At 40.0% G+C, this 21,113-nt stretch overlaps 2 protein-coding genes across 3 annotated transcripts; one reads left to right on the top strand and one right to left on the bottom strand.

Annotated features, from left to right (window-relative positions):
- The first annotated feature begins 1,115 nt into the window (after positions 1 to 1,115).
- Positions 1,116 to 6,558, top strand: tmem254 (transmembrane protein 254). The gene is made up of 4 exons (XM_063874222.1): positions 1,116 to 1,288; positions 3,752 to 3,855; positions 4,649 to 4,708; positions 5,820 to 6,558. The coding sequence occupies exons 1-4, from the start codon at positions 1,202 to 1,204 to the stop codon at positions 5,938 to 5,940; spliced, it is 372 nt and encodes a 123-aa protein (XP_063730292.1). The 5' UTR covers positions 1,116 to 1,201; the 3' UTR covers positions 5,941 to 6,558.
- Positions 6,559 to 10,178: 3,620 nt separating this feature from the next.
- On the bottom strand, positions 10,179 to 19,662 carry LOC134858391 (L-threonine ammonia-lyase). 2 transcript variants are annotated; one of them, XM_063874246.1, is made up of 11 exons: positions 19,425 to 19,662; positions 15,844 to 16,174; positions 15,018 to 15,134; positions 13,911 to 14,152; positions 13,251 to 13,416; positions 12,875 to 12,974; positions 12,651 to 12,726; positions 12,428 to 12,553; positions 11,972 to 12,139; positions 11,301 to 11,358; positions 10,179 to 10,781 (listed from the first exon to the last, which is right to left on the bottom strand). In XM_063874246.1, the coding sequence occupies exons 1-11, from the start codon at positions 19,538 to 19,540 to the stop codon at positions 10,683 to 10,685; spliced, it is 1,599 nt and encodes a 532-aa protein (XP_063730316.1). In that variant the 5' UTR covers positions 19,541 to 19,662; the 3' UTR covers positions 10,179 to 10,682. The 2 variants fall into 2 exon arrangements, with proteins under 2 accessions (XP_063730316.1, XP_063730315.1); XM_063874245.1 differs by lacking the exon at positions 19,425 to 19,662 and adding an exon at positions 18,837 to 19,416.
- Positions 19,663 to 21,113: the final 1,451 nt, after the last annotated feature.

The following is a 21,113-nucleotide window of genomic DNA, read 5'->3' as shown; positions in this document are numbered from 1 at the left end:
CTGTAGGTGCATTAGAAAAACAATGCAGCTTGAAGTTTACCAGAGTTATCTAAAGCAAACGAAACAAGCTAAGACTGGCTCTTTTCATGGTTATCAGAATAACTTGCAGAATCAATGTCTCCATGTGTGGAGACGGCTCCTGAAAGTCTCTTCAACTCTCTCTCTCTCTGTACTTTATCCAAATGCTATCAGACCTCACACATTCTGCCAACTGTGGAAGCTTCCAAAGTCACCAATTAATCATAATGATTCAAAGAAATTATGTAAGGTTTTCACTGCCTGGTTTAACTTGATCTTTTTAGGCATTTTGAAGCATTATTTGTTAGAAAGACGTACAATTATGTATTACATTTGTAGCCTTTGGCATTTCAAAAAGTACTTGTCCAGCACTTTGTATTTCATATCTAGAATCATTCTGATAAAATAACAACATGGGAAAGAGTGTTATCAATAACCCATTTCAGCAGATTAAATACTTGCCATCAGGTTTACATACAATGGTCAAATGATTGAAGATAACTAAGCGCTGGTTTAGCATCTAGACTTTTCAGCTAATGCAAAATCACTATAAAGAGCTTTGCTTAGGTTAAATATCTGCATATTAAAGAAGTTAAAAGTCTTCTGATCAGTTTATCTCTTTATGTAAATAGCAAGGTATGGTCCTCCAAAAAGGTTAACGGCCATGGTGCAGCTGTCAGGTATCAAAAATACAGCGTAGGCCTACATGTCACAGTTTGGAATAAGTCCTGTGGTTAGGTTGCTCTTATTTTATTTATCACATTTGAGGCATATTGAGAATAAAGTTGGACATGGATTTAAATAATAATAGAAATGTTTTACTTTTCTAATTGGTAGTTAAAATGGAAAACCATGCAAAATCACAAGGTGGAAGGAATGCCCCTTTAAACGCTTTTTTAATACAGTATTAATCATGCATTACTTTATAATTACAGTGTAATATAATTATATACATACGTGTAAATAGCAACAAGACAACAATATAGTGAGAAAACCTGACAAGTTCATATAAAAAGATTATGTTTTTAGTTCAATATGCATTTCCACTTATGAAATAGCCTTTCTTACATGCATGAACTATATCACTCTGCCCAGGCAGCCCAGCCTCCCGTCAGTTCACTTCTCATCGTAGCTGTTACTACACGGCCGTATTTGACAGCGGGACCAGCGAAGACCAGCAGCTATGGCGAAAAGTGATGGATGCGATTACTTTAAAAGAACCAGCCTGTTTTGGCTCGTCTCAGTGACACTCGGCATGGGATATTTCACTGTAAGTTCATTATGCTATCAGCCATTATATAAATAAGGTATAATAAAGACCAGTGTTACACATAACTTCTCCCTGCTGACGATTCCACCGTGCTGTGTTGCATAAATTATCCTCCGGGTGGTATTTTCTCTCAAAATATAAAACGCTATTTAAAATGCTGCGGTTTCTTGTATTTAGTATTTCTATATAGCTGTTTCGCTTGAGTTTTTACGATAATGTGTTTAGTTGGTAAAGTAGCCTTCGAGGTCATTGCCAAGTAATTGATATGTAATCTTATCGGGATCATTCAGTCCTATGTAAGAGCATAGGTTAAACTAACTTCTGTCCAAAGTCCACTGGACATGTTAGTAGTCCAGTGTTAACCCTTACGCTTGCTAATGTTTGTCCCCGTACCACCCATTGTATTTGAAAAGCAAACAATATCGTGCCAAACTCCATTCAGAATGTGTTAGTTTAAGTGTGGCTTTTTGGGGGGGCAAAAGCTTACATAAAAGCTTACATAGAAGCTAAACTCGACAGATATTGGGTTTTCGTTGTAATGTAGTAGTGCTTGGTCACTCAAATATATGCCAAACTTATCAATGGACTGTCTCTTCGTTGAATGGATATTGTTTAAAATAGTTGTTGTCCACTGTATTGGACAAACAAGTAAGACAGACCAACATGTAACCTTTTAAATGGAATTTGGAGCCTGTCACATATATTGTCTCAAACAGGTTTATTTATATACTATCACTTGCCACGTAGCTACACTGTAATGTAAGGAGAGACCTTACTGTGGTGAGAAAATGACAACTGTTTGTGTTGGGTAAATTAAGCAGAGTTAACTTATTTCATTATCAGTAAAAGTATGATAAAATGTTGGATCTGCCTTTTAGGTGTGTCTAACATCCAAACCATAATAACCTGCATTCTCTAGGCTGAGGGGCCCTTTTAACAATATCCCATTGTCATTGTCCATACTGACACATACCTGGCATGTCACAGGTGCACTGAAGAGGACAATAGCAGAATGGCACAATGCTACATTACATCATGAAGATTACACTGGGATTTGTAGTGCGTTGTGTGTGTCTAGTGTACGATCTTTGTACTATATTATTTTGTATGCTTGGTCATTTCTGCTTGCGAAAGAAATATCTGATCAAAAATGTTATACATTTCTGGGATGCAGTGTCAGAAAGCAATTGCTCCCTAATCCTTGATAATAATTTAACTTCTGTTATCAGCTGAACTGGTTGTAAGCAAAATGTGTGGAAAAAAAACACTGATTCTGAAAGTAACATAGATTACATGTAGTCTGATCTAGAGCCTAGAGAATATCGTGTAGGGTTTCAAATGAAAAAAACTTAAATACCAACCCACCGCGGTGCAGAACTGTGTCAAATACAATTTTAGTGGCATATCGCTCAACAAGGCTGCCTCTTGTGATACAGTCATGACCCTAACTGCAGCAAAAAGAGCCGATAGTGCTGCTCGGGAAACCCTAATATCATACAGTTTATAAATGTCACTGTGTATCTGAAACACTGTAAGAACAGACACATGATAGTTAGTTTTAACCAGCTAACTTTCCAGTCAACAGACCGGAACCTTCAGGGAACACAGAGTCAGCTTTCAAAGGCAGACCACTCAAATGTGTTCTAAAACAAACGGTCCTTTGACTTAATTATTAAGTTTGGAAATCCCTGAAAGTAGAGTGAATGATTATATTGGGGTGTCAAATAAGATAGAAGATGAAATTATTATGATTCGGAATACTTTCTGGAGGGAACTTTGGGATTATAGTTTTTGCAGACCATTTACATGCACTAAAACCTATATAACACACTTCCGGATAGGAAAACCCCAAAAAGCATAATAGGGCCCCTTTCATATTGTCATGAGATCTTCCATTTATTTCTCTTTTAATTTGTTACTGTTTGGTCTATTCTTTATAATAATCTTTTCTTGAAAATAATGATTGACATATAAATCAAACCCAGACACCACCTTTTTTGGAGTGTTTTTTCAGATAACAACATGCCGCCAAAAGCAGGCAACAACAACATGTCATCCTATGCACAGAATCTACAGATATTATACATACTTTTTTTTTAACTGGAAATCAAATATGCAAGATGACCAATAAATAAACCGCAAAACAAAATAAATTATACTACCATTTAAAATGTCTTATGTAAGAGCGAGAAACACCTTAACTTTCTATATACTATATTAGATTTGTGAATCCTTGTTCTCCACCGTAAAGGAATTTCAGATATTAAAATATTTTTTAGACTTTTCAAACTATATTCATAAGCTGTTTGATCCCCAAATAAAATCCCTGAGGTGTTCTGTTTATTTTTCTATTGGCATTGACTCCTTTCATATAAAACCATTTGTAGCAATATCTCTAAATAAGTACAGCATTTGAGTATTGTTTTTATGTGTAATGTCTAATTACTTGTCTATGTTTTGCAGTGCATTGTGTTTGCACCAGAAAAAATCCCATTCGGGTACCTTGGTGTGTTTGGCAGCTTCTGCACTCATCTTGTGGATAACTATGCTGGCATTATGTATAAAGGGTAAGTGATAAGAAACAAACACTGCTTTCATGAGAAATATTATTTTGACATCAGTCTTAGTGTATGTTTACTTTTTTCTACAGTTTTGACAGGTCTCACTTGCTGAATAAAATGAGATGTTGCCTTATTAGAATAAAGGCAATCACATGACTTTCTCTACAGAAGGGCAAAGACAATCAGATAATGTGCAAAGTGCCGTCACAAGACTGAAATACACTTTCGAATCACATACAGCCTTAATGGTTCTCCCATTCACAGGTCGTTACACACACTGGTAAGCAATCTTCTAATTAGTCGTTTAAGTCACATGACTGCTGTAGCATCTGTAGAGAATTAAGACAGCAATCAAAGCATCATGTTTTGTTGTCATTTGAGTCATGTGACAGTAAACACAGCGTTAATCCTGAGTGGACCATCAAGTATTTGCTGTTTTGACATTTATTAGTGTTAGTTTATGTTGAGGTAATCTGTTTTTAGGTTGTCATGTGTTTCCTGTTATTTCAGCACCCAGTAACTTTGCATGAATAAAAAAAAAACATGAAATTCAGTTTCCCCATGTTCTCAGGCAGCTTTAAAGTGGCGCCAGTAATGGTTAAAAATGACGCCGCCCTTAGTTGCAGCCTCATTTAGCAGCTTTATATCATTCTATTTTTAATTATCGTTTTAATATGAATATTTTACCTTGTGTGAATCTGTACTGTCCTGTTTTTCACTCTGACCCAGTTGCTGCTTTGAACTCCTGAATTTCCCCACAGAGATATATAAAGTTCCATCTCATATTTGTCCGTTACAGGTGGTGGGCTGCCTGGGCAATCCATTTGTATGAGGCCTATATTGCAATGAGGATGTGCCGGTAAGACTGACAAGAACCTGATTGTCCACTAGGTGGTGATGTAGTCACATTTTTGCCAATGAAATTAGGCAACAGCCTCAAAGCCTTTAAAACTCAACGCATCATTTTTGAGTATAAATAAACAACCAAAAGTTGCCTTTTCCCACATGCTTTACTGTGTGCTTCAGGCACTTGGGACATTATTCTTTTGTGGCATTTCTTTAAAAATAAATAAGCTTTTTTCTATTGGCATCTATCACATCGAGTGCAAAAATACTGAAACATACCAGAAAAAGTATTTGGAAGCCCTCGTTTCTCAGGCCTTTTATTTGACACAAATTAAATTAGAAAAGAGAACTTTATTATCATTCCATGATTTATCCTAATTTTCTTCATGGTTTCAGCATGGCATGTAATTTTTCTAACTTGTTCTAGTTGTATTTTAGTAAACTGAACATTCTTTCAGTTTTCATACTAACTATCTGATATGTGTGTTGACATATTCATATTTGTTTTCAACCTGGATTTTTTTATAAAACCATACATGCTCAGTACTCAGTCAGATATTGTGGTGTACAGACATACATCCTTAGAACATTGTAAAAGGACATTTTTATAACATCTAATTCATTATCTCTTTTAATTTGGTTACATATATTTTGTATTCTTCTCTTTCCATGGAAAACACCATCCAGATAAACAATTTAAGAATATACGCTTAATGAGTCCAGTTGTTAAACAAACATCAGATGATGGGATTTGTTTTGGTTATTTCCAAGAAACTGATGAGCACATTTTTGGTAAACATAAGGTTTAAAGGGGTGCTTTTTCTGAATTCTTTGTAGCGAAACAGATGAGTCATTTAAAGTGTGAGTCAATCTAAGCATTTCTTTAGTCTAAAACAGCCCTAGTTAACACTTAGGCTAACACTGTTAACTCTGTCAGCACTGTTGCTGTTATTAGCATTGTTAGCACTGTTAGCCCCATTACCTATGTGTTTGCTAGTGACGTCAGAAGTGGGAGCAGTGTTATACTACCGGCTTACACCTCCCTTTCAAATTCTAGGAGGACTTGGGTTTTATACAGCTGATCTTAACTTTGTTGTTCATGTATCTTCTCTGTTACCCTGCAGAGAGAAAGGCATCACAAACCAGACCACTCGCCTCCAGTGGTTCATCCAGACCTTCCTGTTTGGCTTCGCCTCCCTCGGCCTACTGCTCAAGTATAACCCTGAACGCCCCAAACAGAACTGACTCCGGCAAGATGATGCCAGCTGAACAACACTGCATAGGCTAAATCCAGAAAATCAATCGCTTCCTTTGAGCCTCTTCTTCTTCTTCCTCTTCTGTTTTTCTCTTTGATATGAAATCCAGCTGCGGGGCAAGTTGAGAAAGACAGGCTTTTCTATCTCTTTTTACTTAAAAGTATTGAAATGAAGACATAGCTTTGATAGAGACACTACCATTATCCGTCTTCGTTCATGTAACTTCATGTGTTCCTATGATCGACACAATTTAATTCCATGGATTTTCTAATAATAAACCAGGGACGTTTTTTCTGGATAATAATATTTACATTATAGCATCAGAGTTCTCTTGAAGATTTCTTCCTGGCTGAAAATGTTCGTTAATTACAACGGTAATCTCTAATGAAAGTATTTCGTTATTCAATGGTACTTGGGATATTTTCTCAGCTGCTGTAATGAAGATGTTACACCATCTTCTCATTCTCCAGGATAAAAATAAAGAGAGTTGCTGTTTGAATTAGCTTTTGATATAACAAAGTGCTTTGTGTTAAACTTTTAAACTGAAGACTGGAATTTCTTAATGTTAACATTGAATAATAAAGCGTTACTTACCAACTGCTGATAATGTGTGCTGCTCAATTATTTTTGTATTTCTCTTGAAATGTTTAAAATGCTCTGACTTAATCCTATAGAGCAACATTTATCCTTTTATCCTGCATGTTAGCATGCTCACATTCGCTAATTTGCAATTCAGATAAAGTATAGTTAAGGCTAATGGGATATGTTATCATTTTTCAGCTATTTGGTCATAAGAAAACAAAGACTTTGAACTGATGGTGGCTTTAAATATAGTGTTAAGAGAACAACACCATGTTTGGTGTGTAATAAGGTTGTGTGCCTAACTTAATAGTCATTTGTCAGTTGTTGGACCAGCAGGAACAAGCTAGCGTCTTGCTAAATTTCCTATATGTGGTTATCCCTATTTTACCACGGTCCCTTATTCCCCAGCTCTTTTTTAGGAAACTTAAAAAGCACAATATGTAGTTCTCTGACAACAGAAGTCTCTAAATAAAAAACTCAAGACAGTTTGGATTGTTGGGTAGTTGCTAAGGAGCTATTTTCTTGACCACCATTTCTGTCATTGCAGTCAGCTTCTCCCAGTCAGGACAACGGGCCTGCAGACAACCACTGCACTAAGAGGAAATGTTGTCATTACAGGCAACCACATGAAATACATCTAATAATAATAATAATAATACATTTTATTTGTAAGCGCTTTTCAATCACTCAAAGACACTTTACAGATGAAAAATAAGTAATTAAAATACATTTAAAAACACAGAAACACAAGAAAACGCAGAGAAGTAGATACATTGTAAATAGAACAGCACAATACAACAGTCAGACAGAACAAAAACAGAATTAGGAAAAGTGGTGGTTAAGAATTATAGGCAGAGTGGAACAGGTGTGTTTTGAGTAGTGATTTGAAAAGTGTGAGGTCATTGCAGTCACGGATGTGGTTGGGGAGGGAATTCCAGAGGGTAGGGGCAGCAACGGAGAAGGCTCTGTCTCCCCAGGTTCTGTGCTTGGTTTTAGGGACAGTGAGGAGGTTGGCATCAGAGGAGCGGAGGTGACGGGGAGGGGTGTAGTGGTGGAGCAGGTCAGTGAGGTAGGAGGGGGCCTGGTTGTGGAGGGCTTTGTGGGTGAGAAGGAGGAGTTTGAATTGAATACGCTGAGGGACGGGGAGCCAGTGGAGGTTCTGGAGGACAGGGGTGATATGATCGCGTGAACGGGTGTGGGTGAGAAGACGGGCGGCGGAGTTTTGAATGTATTGGAGTTTATGGAGGAGTTTGGAGGTTGTACCATAGAAAATGCTGTTGCAGTAGTCGAGGCGGGATGTAATGAAGGCGTGGATCAGGGTTTCGGCGGCAGTGAAAGATAGTGACGGGCGGAGGCGGGAGATGTTTTTGAGGTGAAAGAAGGCTGTTTTGGTGACTTGTTTGATGTGATGGTTGAAGCTGAGGTTATTGTCGAAGATGATACCAAGGTTGCGGCAGAGGGGGGAGGGGGACAGTGTAGAGTTGTTGACAGTGAGGTGGAAATCTTGAGCTGTTTGGGTGAGGGAATTTGGACCAATGAGGATCATATCAGATTTGTCGTAGTTTAGTTGTAAAAAGTTTTCTTGCATCCAGGTTTTAATTTCCGAAAGGCAGTTTGACAGGATGGAGTGGGTTACAGGGGTGATGGATTTTGTTGAAATGTATAGTTGGATGTCGTCAGCGTAGCAGTGGAAATGGATACCAGGGCGACGGATGATTTGGCCAAGGGGAAGGAGGTAGACGATGAAGAGGAGAGGACCAAGCACAGAACCCTGGGGGACGCCTTGGGACAGGGGAGCAGTTGTGGAGGAGCAGTTGTTGACATAGATGAACTGTTTTCTGTCAGTGAGGTAGGAGTGTAACCAGGTGAGGGCAGTGTCGGTGATGTTGAGAAGGGATTTCAGGCGGGAGAGTAGGATAGAATGGTTGATGGTGTCGAAGGCGGCGGAGAGATCAAGGAGGATGAGAATGGAGAGTAGGCCGGAGTCGGAGGAGAGAAGGAGGTCATTTGTGATTTTGAGGAGGGCGGTTTCGGTGCTGTGTTGGGTGCGGAATCCAGATTGAAATTGTTCAAAGAGGTCATTATTGTTGAGGTGGGATTTGATTTGAGAGGCAACGACGCGTTCCAGTATTTTTGACAGAAATGGGAGGTTGGAAATGGGCCGGAAATTGTTCATGATGTCAGGGTTTAGACCGGGTTTTTTGATGATGGGGGTGACAGCAGCTAGTTTGAGTGAAGGGGGAACGGAGGGAAAGCTGAGGGAGGAGTTGATGATTTTGCAAATAAGTGGGGCGATGGTGGGGAAACAGTACTTAACAAGAGAGGATGGGATGGGATCTAATGTGCAGGTAGAAGTTTTCATGGTTGAGATGATTCTGGATAGGTCGGCCGGGGAGGTAAGTGTGAATTTGGAAAGGGGTATGGAGGTAAGAGGGGTGGATGGGAGTGCGGAGGGTAGAGGGGTGGGGGAGGCGGTTAGTGAACTGTAGATCGTATCAATTTTGGTTTGGAAGAATGAGAGGAAAGAATTGCATTTATCTACGGTAAAGGAGTTCGAGATGTTGTCGATGGGGTTTAGAAGTTTGTTAACAGTGGAAAAGAGAGCCTTGTGGTTGTTTGAGCCGGTGTGAATGAGGTTTGAGTAGTATGCGGAGCGGGCAGTGTTGAGGGCGGCTTTGTACTGTAGAAGGTGATCTGTGTAGGCTTGGAGATGGACTGTTAAACCGTTTTTTTTATGGAGACGTTCGAGTTGGCGCTTGCGGGTTTTCATGTGGCGGAGATCAGGGCTGTACCAGGGGGCAGAGTGTGTGAATGTGACAGATTTGGATTTGATGGGAGCCAGTTGATCAAGACAGGAGGAGAGAGATTTGTTGTAGTAGTTAACGAGGTCAACGGGGTCAGTGGACAGCGGGGGAGGGAAGGTGGACAGAATGGTGGAAAGAGAGGCTGAGAAGTCTTGGGGGGAGATGGATTTGAGGTTTCTGAAGGATATTGTGCGTTTGATCTTGGGGAGGGGGGTGGGGAGATGGATGTCCATGGTGATAGCCAGGTGATCGGAGATGTGGAGGTTGATGCTGGAGAGTTGTTGGAATGTGAGCCCGGTAGAGCAAACCAAGTCCAGGGTGTGGCCATGATTGTGTGTGGGGAAGTTGACATGTTGAGTGAAATTGAGGCAGTCCAGTAGTTCCAGATCTAGACCAATAAACTTGATTCAAATAAAGGTTGCTAAAAAACTATTGGAAACATTTGGGGTAATGTATTCACAATACACAAAAAAAGCATACTTGTAATTTGAGATATGAGAACATTATGCAAGATAAGCTTTCATTTGAATTTGTGTTTCAAGCAACTGGCAAACATATTCCATACGTTTACAAGTGTGACGTTGAATGAAGCAGTAGAACAGTGTCACAATGTCCTCTGCTTATGAACGTAAGAGCATTAGCCTGTCTTAAATAGCCCCGTCTCTACTACAGCAATCCACAGCTATTAATCAGGAGTCGGCAGCAAAGAAACAACTTACTTTCTCTTCATGCTTCATTTATTCCTTGAGAGATTACACCAACCGTCAAGAGAAACAAGTAGAGCAAAAATATTTGAAAATTATATATATTTTCCCAAACATTAGAAAACTACCAAATCAAGTCATAGACAGACAATTCTTTATTTGGAGAACACTTTTTACAATTTGTACTCGTTTCAGGCAGAATAAACACAGAATTATATACAAAAAAAACAACACGGATTGAAAAATACATATTTGATGCAGGTGTTTTAGGAAGTTGCATAGTGTGTACTTACTTTAAGAAGGAGTAACTATTCGCTGCTTGGCTCTGTGGACTATAAGTCTTATATTCATCTTCTGAATACAGCCTATGCACTTTACCATAATTACACAGGGGCATAATTAAAGAACAATAGCAGCATAATTGGAGTTATATGAATAGCATTCTCTACATAATCTCAAGGCTTTACTGTATACACTTAGGTTTGCTTACCCACTGTCTTAATGATATTCCTACAACAGAGTTCATATATTGTAGTAGTGTATGTTACAGGGTGTGTATGCACGACAGCTCTCATTTTATTAATGTGTCACATAATGTTATTTTTCCGTTTCCTAGTCTTTGTGTTCATGTTGTGTTGTCATCATCGGTCCAGCCAGCATATAGAGGGGTAGCGCTCAGCTAGGACCTTGCGTAGCTGAATGCTCTGTGTCTTATCCCTGGTTTCCACCACACACTCCACCTGCCAACACACACACAGTTAGCCCTCTGATATCACGCACCCTAGATTTAGGTCAGTGGGTGAATTATGCAACACCTTCACCTTTTGACACTGCCTGGGACCAAAGGGGAAAGATGAACTCAATGGTGCGGATATGTCAGTGTAGATTGCAGAGGCTTTAATAACAAACCAGGAGACTAGGTCTATGCTTACTCATGTTCCTCGGTTATTCATATTCAGATTTTGATACAGGGCACGTTACTTTTGATGGTAAGAATAAGTTCTTATTTCTTATTTAGAATGACTGTTCCTTGCAGTGTAAGCGTACAGTAGGTTCATACTGGATACACAATCTAGAAAAATCAGCATAGATATCAATTTCTTTTTACTTAAATTGTATTTTTTCACCCTCTGAGTCACACTCATCTGTCCCATTATCTGAAAGCCATGAACTTCAAGGCAATGACAGAGAAGAAAATGTACTGATTGAGGATGAGGAGAAAAAGTTATGATGTACAGAGCAAAGATCTAGTTGCATACCGTTGCCTTGAAGAGGTCTGACTTGTCACTTTGTCTCCGTTGGCAGACATCCAACAACCTTGGAGGAAACAGACGAATACATTAAGGAGTAAAAGGTGGCATCAAGAGATACTTAACATAAAACAGATTGGACCTCAAATGGACCGCAAATCAGAACATATCACCCCAATACTCACTCCACTGGCTCCCCGTAACCCACCGGATCAACTACAAAGTCCTCACCGTGGTCTACAAAGCCATTAACCACACAGGCCCCACCTACCTACAGGACTTGCTTAGTACACAACATTCAAAGACGTCACGCACCCTCAGGTCATCCAGCACCAATCTCCTAGCTGTTCCCCGGACAAAACTGGACAGCATGGAGAATGTGCTTTCTCCTCCCTCGGCCCTCGTCTATGAAATCAGCTACCAAGATTTAAGGACCTCTGCATCCCTCTCAGTCTTCAAGAAAAGCCTGAAGACCCACCTGTTCCTCACCGCATTTCCTTGACTGTTTCTCATTTTATATTTAAACATTTTATGCTCTTAACCTTTTTCTTTTATCTTTTTGAAACTCAGCTCACTAGATGATTTCTTTTTTAAATGATTATTATTATTATTATTATTACCTCAGCGTGAAGCGAAGGATAGATCAACAGATCTTTAAAATGAACAGAAGTTGCCCCTACCTGACTTCCTCTCTGGACAGGAGGTCCAGCAGCTTAGCCATCTCTCCTGGATATTCCCCCAGCTGCACGGAGAACTTGCTGACCCGATCATCCAGCACCAGGGCCCGGTCCAAACACTGCCTCATCAGCTCCAGCTCCATGTTAGCACTGCTCACCACTACAGCGACCCTACAGAGGACACACACACACACACACACACACACACACACACACACACACACACACACACACACACACACACACACACACACACACACACACACACACACACACACACAGCTTGTTTTATATGCGGTCAAATGTTAAAAGAACCACTTGTGTGTTTTCCTCATTGTTTTCTCTCAAATAGTGGTTCTGCTATAACATGAATAAATGTAACTGCTGCAGTACACTTTTTTCAGTGAATTTCCCATTTGGGCTCTGTCAGGTTTAATAGTATGAACAAGTCTGTCACACCTTTTGCCTTTCAGCTCTGGTAGTTTTCCAGCCAAGATGGCCGCCAGTCCCATGGCTCCCTCTGTGTCCACAGTGGAGCGTTCAAACTCCTGAAACCGCAGCATCGCCACCAGAGAGTCTTCCTCACTGTGAGGCAGAGGTTGAGTAAATAAAACAAGTTACAGCAGCCGTTGTTTAATCTAAAGTCATAAATTGGTAAACAAAAAGTGTAAATGTGCAGTACCTGACAGAGATGACTTTATCGACTAGTTTCTTTGCCAGCTCGAAGGTGTTATCACCAAGTGAATGCTCCATAAGATCTGCAATAGAGAAATAATAAAGCAATAAGCTTCTCTTAGAAAAATGTGCACATAATTATGCATTTTGTTGAATGTTCATGTGACTTTACAGTATTTTCTTTACAAGCCAGGAAGAGCACCTGACTTATACGTGTTTAACTGAGTTTACCTCCATAGAGTTTCTTATTGGGGTTGCTGTTCATGTTTTTGATTGGGCCGTCACTTTTCAGAGATTGTTGCAGCAGAGGGAAACCTTCAGGTTCAATTCCCTGTTGGAGAAAGGCAATATAGTCTCACCATATTACCACATGTAAACATGACTTAAACCAGACACATAACCATTTTTATTTGCAATGAGATGAAAGAATTATGGAAATGTTGCCTTATTTCAAGAAAAAGCATGAACAATGCAACAGGTGTTAGATTGGGCACAGTTCAACCCATTATACACTTACTTACATTATATACTTGTACATTACAGTATTGTAATTAAGTAGACAGTGATATACAGATGATTAAACAACCTTATTGGAGCATCTACTTACTATGACAAGGGTTCGGGAGTTGAGGTGTTTGATGGCTGCAGCCACAGCAGCCAGTAGACCATACTGTCCAGCGGCCGGAATAACCACTGCGTCCAGTTTGGACACTTGCTCGTAGATCTCCATACCAACAGTGCCCAGTCCTGCCAGGTACGCTTCATTTTCAACTCTGAAAATCAGAAGGCAAAGACGGAAAAAAGGTGTGCTATGCTACTCTGTAAGACCTGTAAATGGAATAGTTCGTCTCTGACACACAAAAAACGCCTCTTCTGAACATTGCCTGGCATGGCACACATTTTTGGTAAAAGGTCTAAATATTACGGGACGAGGATGTTGGTCCAACTCACCAGTAAGTTTGTTTTTATCATTGCATGGGTTGCTAGAGTCTTTTTGCCCTTAAAGGTCTCATATTGCTAAAGCCTTGTTTGACTAAAATGAACGTGTAGATACTATATCCTTTGAGAGTATCAAGTGGCTGAACATATTAGTTACACCTTTGCTTTCCATAAACGTGTGCCTGGTAAATTAAAACTAAACTGCATACTACAAGTGAACTACTTATTTAATTGAATTTATTACATATTTCTAGCTGTGTATAAATATAATTAGTTGAGAATGTTAAAACTAAAGTCAAATGTTACAGTGAATTCAAATGAGACTTACTCTTCCAGGTAGAGGTAACCGTTTTCCGAGGCCAGATGGCGGGCGTGGTTCTGGGAGTCGTGGCCGATGCTGCCGTAGGAGATAACCATGGCACCGTAGTCTCTGTAGATCCGGAGGCGAGGTGAGGAGCAGCATGACGGCATGATGACAAACACCGGGATGTTCAGCTCCACTGCATGGTGGGCCACGGCCATGGAGAAGTTACAGTCGGTGGCAACAATCACACCCTTCCTCTGCTGAGCCTGGGATACAAGAACACATATATATGTATTCATATGTCATATATACACACAGCAAACATCAACAGATTTATGAAGCGAACGAATAATCCTCTATCCTCTGTGAACATTTGCACTTTTCTGTCCACTGTTTTACAAGTGGTTATGTGCGGGACTATTTCCTAGCAAGTTGGTTTATTTTATACTTAAGGATGGATAAAAAAAAGAAAGATGTAATGTTAATAAGTGAGCTTAACACATACGAGTGGAATTTGTTACATTTGAACAGAACAAGGCTAGCTATTTTCCTATGTTTCCAATTGTTATGCTAAGCTAATGATGATGTTCTCATTAGCCCTCGACCAGAAAGCAAATTGGCATATTTCTAAAAATAGCAAACTAGTCCTTTAAAAGGTTTAAGAGTGCACCAAGTTAGATATTCTCAGTTGATTTCTGGCCTCAACCAAATGAGGCCTTCTATGTAAAGCCAGTGTTTCTCAAAATGTAAACCACAGTTCCCATAATCCCTGATGCTTCCTGACACAAAGCAGATCTTTGCATGGCTTTACTAGCGAGGATAAAGGCGTCGGAAGTCCTTTTTTCCATCAGTGTACTTGTTCCTTCAACATTTATAATCAAGTTAAATACACAGTTTTGCTGGTAGGCCATTTCTAAGGTTGACAATGATTGAATTATTTTTTAGTTACTAAGTCTCACACTCACAGGTTAAGGGAAACATTTCCAGGCCACTGCCAATTAAATCTGCACTATTTTTGTAACTGTACGTCAGTATTGGTCAGTGTCTGCAGGAGCACACAAATAGTAGATCACTAGCTGTGACCTGACGGACAGGAAGGGATCATCCTCCCCCTCTCTCTCTGCCTCTGACCTGTGTGAGGGAGCTGAGCAGGTACAGGACTCCTCTCTCCTTCACAGAGCCTGTGTAGTGCAGGTGCTCCTTCTTCAGGTATATCTCCATCCCATACTGCTTGGACAGTCTGGAGTACTGCACAAACACATAAAGAAGAAGTATTTTTATGTTTAAGCTCTATATTTAATGAACTGAACTGTACTGTAAAGGTCAAAACTATAACTTTAGCTAATCTTCTAAAAAATATTTCTCCACTACGACAATGTAATTAGATATTATAATTATTCATTCTTTAATCCCTGTTTGTGCAACTATCATTCCAGTAATGTCTATTTAATAATGTTACCATCATATTTTGTATATTTATTCAGAAGATGGTTTATTGCCAATTTTAGGTGTTCACATACAGGGAATCTGCTTTGGTGTATTGGTTAGTGAGGGTTAGGGTTGGGGTTAGCAATTTCAAATAACATGAAATAAAAGAAAAACAATAATAGAAAACAAAATGTAATGAAAAGTTCTTTGTGTGTTTTTAATTAACATGACACACCTGTGCAGTTTTTGCAATGGTAATTTGGTGCAAACATGTGCCTGACAAAGATTTTACAGTGTTTAGTATAAATGCAATGTAGAGAAATGTAGTCCCAAAGATTTGTGTTAATAATTGTTCAGACAGGGCGACAATATATGTCTTATAATGATGTAACTCATCTAGTACCATATATCCATTCCTTGCAGATATTATCCCTTTAGATTTTTTTCTATAAACTAGATTACTATATTGTTTTTTAGACAAAACAGTTCTTTCCCACCATTTCACTCCGGTCATTCTATGCCAGCTTACCGCGCAGGGGGTCTTCTGGATCCCTGTCTGGATCCTGAAGGCTGCGGCGCTGATGTCCTCAAAGCGGAGGAAGGGTACAAGCGGTCTGGGGTTGTTCCTGAACTCACTCATGCGTCTGATTTTAGGGGGCTCCTTGAGCACGAACTCAGCAGGAACCCCCACCAACTTGGTGCCATAGACCTTTACATCCCCATTGACCAGCTCCTCCTCACCGAAGTCCTTCAGCCGCTCCGGTTCAATGAGGGTGGATCGACGGATTGCATTACCGTTACTGACGTGGCCACATTTATCAGAGCCTCCAGGCAGACTGGGGCCAAGACACAACTCATCTCTGGGAAAGAAGACCAAAGGCAGACATATTGTAATTTGTTTTTGAATGGGATATCATGCGTTTGATAAAACTGACATGTACCAACACAAAATGATGATACACAGACTAGACTGGGTAGGAAATACCTTAAGTCCTTGTCCTACTATCCTTAAAACCTTGAAACATGCCTGAACTCTTTATTTAATTAAGAGGAACCTACAGTTTTCATAGTATCACACAGAGACCAGTGAGTTAATTTGTGGACCAGGAGTTGAGATTCCAGATGCATTTTTCATTGCTCTAGTTGTCAGAAATCCAACCCAGACGAAAAAACAATTCCGAGACCAAATAATAATTTGGTTTTCATAGCTCCTTGAAAGAAAAGTTTTGGTGTCCAGCAGCCAGCCCTCAGATCATAAAGTTTTCCGGAAAACACACAAATGCACCACCCCAGAACACTTATTTCATCAATGCTATCATTTCAATGGAGCTGCAGAGAAACAAATGTCACTAAAGAAAGTCTATAAAACTAAAGGACACTTTTTAAAGTGTGTTTTCTTTGTGGTTAACAAATACATAAACCTGATTCAGAAGAAACAAAGGAAGTTTAAGTACAAGTACAACCCTTCTTATCCCAGTGCTTGAATGCAGAGAGAATAGAAACAACAATCTTCAAAAACATGTTGATCTCTTTGAACAATCCCTCATAAAGAAGAGAAGGTTTAATCCCAATTACCACCCACATAATTAAGAGATAATGAACTTTCAGTACTTTTGTTTTCACAGAAAGATTTGGTGACTAAAAGTGGACTACATTGAAGAAAAAGTCAACCTTAGACAGGGCAGAGAGAAGTAGAAAATGCAATGATGACAACAATGTATGTTTCATTTGGATTCGAACAACAAAAACAGGAGCAATCCAGCCTCAATAAAAGTCTCTCTTGACAAATCACCTCACACAGCTTGATCCACCAACTGCACATTATACACTGAAACTGTGATCACTGCTACTACTCCTAATATCATTTAGTATGGGCCGATCATTCCTAAACTTAGTCAAATTAAAATCAAACAGAGAACTGTATGTGAATGTACCGCAATTGAACACACCATGTCCCTTAGTCTGAGATGAATTGATTCACCTTTCATGTCAACCCAGTTTCCAGTCTCGGTGATAGATTACATCTAACAGTTCATTTATGATCCATCGGGTGTCATGTGAGGGTCATGCTGCACGGTGTTGTTGATAACAGCTCAGTACATGGCCATTTAATATAATCAAACAGTATAACTCACTTAAATACTTCAATTTTGTTCCAAGTCTACTGTGGATACTGCAAGGACTATACCTGAAATGATTGGGTTATTGTACACTACTTGTACAATCATGAATATTTCCAACTTACTGCATATTACTTTATACTTCTACTTAACTACATTTACAAGTATCACTCAATTTAAAGCTTTAGTTACTTTGCAAATGGTTGTCGTAATGCTATCATAGGTTACAGAGCATTATAGTAAAATGAGCCCTACCTCTTCAATTTGAAGGCAATACTTTTACTTGTTACCTTTTTTATAGCATCTTTTAGTCAAGTGAAATATGTGAGTACTTGTTTACTGTTAATTTCTTAAATGACATTGCCCAAAATGTAATTAAACTTCACACTCAATTGTTGACACTTCTCTAACCATGTAGTTACGGAAGCACTGTACACAATATAAACATAATAATAGGATTACACCCTATGGAGATTAACCTTGTCACCTAGCCACATAAGCAGATCACAAATAGTTAATAGCTAAGTTTGAAAAAGCTTAGTCAATGGATCCATGGTGTCTTCAGATCTACGGTATGAACAGTGTGTGTTTTTTGTCTTCAGATGGGCAGGGTTTGCTGTATCATGCTAGTCCAGATAGAGCTGGGTAACTAAAAAAGACTAAAAGAGTCCAGTCATGAAAGTGCTTTAGGGTTAGGTATTAGTGTGTTTGAATACCAATATCCCACCAGGTGGGGCAGTTCTCCCTAACAAAGTCTGGATCTTCACTGTACACACCAGTCTATTTATGTTACAATGGTCGGCATAAACAAGAGTGTGACCTTTCACCGCGTCCACAGGGTCCATAACTGCCCTCTGCCCCACTTGTCAGTTATTTCCAGTCCCTTACTAAGACACTCAGTGTGCACTTATCATGACTGGGATTGAAAAGTCAGAGGCTGCACCTGTGATGAGGGTGCTTTTGATCAAAGGCAGAGCTCAAAATCAACATCAAAAGGGGGAAAATAGCAACATGGCCGCCACTAGGGAGCCTCAAAAAGCATATCCAACAAAGAGGGCAAAAAAGTGTTGTTTGTCTGCATTGTTGTAAGTGCAATTCTTCGTCTTTCTGTCATTCAGGCATGGGTATGATATCTATATTACATGCTTTGTACAGTTTGTTTTAGTAAAAGTAACACCAGTAAAACAAGATACTCATACCAAAGTTCTTGAAAGTAGTTTTTCTTAGTTTGTCTCACCATTTAAAATCATCCAATGTTTTTCGGACAATCATGGTGTTCCTTGTTTGCGAAGAAAACCTCTGAAACTCGCTTTTGACCCTACATGTGACCCTAGATGTGTGTGCAGTATTGCCCAAAGCAGTGGCACAGTACTGCACCATAATGATTCTTGAACAGCCATACCTCTTTGATTGTTTGCTTTTGATTTCTCTCTGCCTTTCTCTTATCGAGAATAACCTTGGGACACAGATGAAAACAATGTAGAGGACCAAGCGAAGGAGCAAGTCTACCAGGGCTTGGAAGGTTGGGAGTAGCTCTCCTCTCAAAGGAACTGAGGAAGAGATGGAAGGAGACACAGTGATAGAAGCCATTTCTGCTGGGGACCTGGATGGAGCAGGAGAAGGTTTTGGGAGAACCATCTGAGGAGAAACATAGTTGGAAGGGATTTCGTAAGTCCTCGATTTGGGGATCTCAGCAGCCAAACATGGATTTGGAATACAAATGGGTGGTGGTGTTGATTTCCTTTTGTGATTAGGTTGAGGAGGAGCTGGCAGAGGAATAGACTGGAGATTTAAGGGTGCGTTTGTTAGGGTATGCTTTAAAAAAAGTGGATAAGGAGGAGGGAAGGAAGTAACTAAAGGAAGAGCTGAGTCGATGTAGGGAGAATCTTTTTCCAAACAAAGCACAGAGGATAGATCTTTCGCTTCTGGGCTGAGCTGGTTAGAGGAGGGGTCTGGAGGATCCAAGGAGCTACATGTTGTAATTTCCCACCTCTGCCAGAAGGGGTCATTCTCATCTCCGTCTGTAAGTGCAGGCCTGGGTGAGTACAAACGCTCAAGTCGTTCACTCAAGTAGCTCGAGTAGAAAAACTGGGCAGCAAAGTTCATCCTGGTCGAAGTACTGTCCTCCTACAGTCCAACAAGTCTTTGAATCCCTCTCCTACTTCGGCTGCTATAGTGTGTCCCAGTGATAGGAGGACACTGACTGGAGCTGCTCCCACGCTGTCACGTCCCAGCTCCCTCCCTCTTTTTCCTGCCCAGTGGGGGTTATTTAACTAAGGATTACCCAGGCAACACATGCACGTTGCCTCAACAGTCTCTCCAGTGGCCTGGCCCCTCCCAACGCTCTATTCCTGGGCCCAGACTGGGATTACTACCCCATTCTATGACGTTGTGCTAATCAGACAGTCTAAGAAGATAGATGCAGACTTAGAGTTTATCTAGGGAGCAGTGATCTGGAGGCTCAACGATACACAGGTGACCACTACAGGATTAGAAATGAAAGAAGTGGGGCGGTTGGTGCCTGAAAGGTACCAATGCTTGCTTGAGTCCAAAAAACAGCAGGATCCAATAATTGTACCTGCAAAATAACTAATAAGTGGCCATAGGGCATTCGAAAAGTCCTTCCCATATCAAGAATCCTTCAAAGTGCTCTCTATGAGATAGTAGACTATTTTGTCTGCTCACTCTCAAGACTTGCATCGGAAAGAAACCTAAGCAGGATGTTGCTGCAGAAGAAGAAGGCTTTCCTGTTTAAAACAAGTGCATGTAGTTCAATTGTAGATCAAAACAAACATCCTGATAAATAACAGGGGGAGAGAGTAGAGGAGGTAAATTGGCTGATGCCAGCACTCAGCAGGCGGTCCAGATCCTATTCGCCTGTGATCGGATGTCCAAAGTTTCCCTAGAATCTGGAGCAACAGGGTGCCAGCCTTCAACTGGTTCTTTACAGATAACCACTGTACCTCAAATCACCACAGGAATGTATATAATCAGAGATAATCCTTTTAGCAAACATGGCTCAAACAGGTAAATCTAAGAGTATAGTGACTGGAGTGTATGGGTGGAGCTTATAGCCTTAGCATTGAGCAGCTAGTGTCAACAACAGTGTCACAGCAAAGGAAACTAAGAATGTTTCACTCTAAATATCATGCTTATGAAATACACGTATGCTTAACTTTCATAGATTGAAAGATGGTTATTGCTTTATTATAAAAACCATTGTGTAAAAGCCTAGAAAAGAAACACAGAAGACCTGAAAATGTACAATTTGATGTCAAGTGCCGTACTCCTGAATTGACCCTGTAGGTGACCTATTGACCACAATTCTAAACATTTAAATACCAGCATATTGGTTTTATTTGAAAATGTTGATAAGCCCAAAACACATGGGTCCTTAAACTAATATTGGTATATATATACCACAAAAAAAACACCGAACCCATACATCCATCGCACCAACCTAAACATAGGGTACTCTCACCTAGAAAATTAGAAAGAAAAAGTGACCAAGAGACATTTAGCCATACCCAATTTGAATCAATGTAAACATTGAGTCCAGCAGTGGCTCAGTCAGTAGGGGCTTGGACTGGGAATCGTAGGGTCGCCGGTTCAAGTCCCCCAAACACAAAACAGACTTGAAATATGCTACTTGGAGAGGTCCCAGTTTATCTCCTAGGGC

Source organism: Eleginops maclovinus, chromosome 22 (genome assembly GCF_036324505.1).
Source record: "Eleginops maclovinus isolate JMC-PN-2008 ecotype Puerto Natales chromosome 22, JC_Emac_rtc_rv5, whole genome shotgun sequence".
NCBI lineage: Eukaryota > Metazoa > Chordata > Actinopteri > Perciformes > Eleginopidae > Eleginops > Eleginops maclovinus.
Note: the sequence above shows the minus strand (reverse complement) of the source record. Positions and strands in the feature narration are given on the sequence as shown.

Excerpts from the sequence above, each read along its gene's own strand:
- tmem254 (XM_063874222.1), top strand. The coding sequence starts at position 1,202 with ATGGCGAAAAGTGATGGATGCGATTACTTTAAAAGAACCAGCCTGTTT. Across the intron at positions 1,289-3,751 it reads TCGGCATGGGATATTTCACT|TGCATTGTGTTTGCACCAGA; the intron begins GTAAGTTCATTA and ends TATGTTTTGCAG. Across the intron at positions 3,856-4,648 it reads GCTGGCATTATGTATAAAGG|GTGGTGGGCTGCCTGGGCAA; the intron begins GTAAGTGATAAG and ends TGTCCGTTACAG.
- LOC134858391 (XM_063874245.1), bottom strand. The coding sequence starts at position 19,072 with ATGGTTCTCCCAAAACCTTCTCCTGCTCCATCCAGGTCCCCAGCAGAA. Across the intron at positions 12,140-12,427 it reads CCAGAGCTGAAAGGCAAAAG|GGTCGCTGTAGTGGTGAGCA; the intron begins GTGTGACAGACT and ends TGTCCTCTGTAG. Across the intron at positions 11,359-11,971 it reads CTGTCCAGAGAGGAAGTCAG|GTTGTTGGATGTCTGCCAAC; the intron begins GTAGGGGCAACT and ends GTTTCCTCCAAG.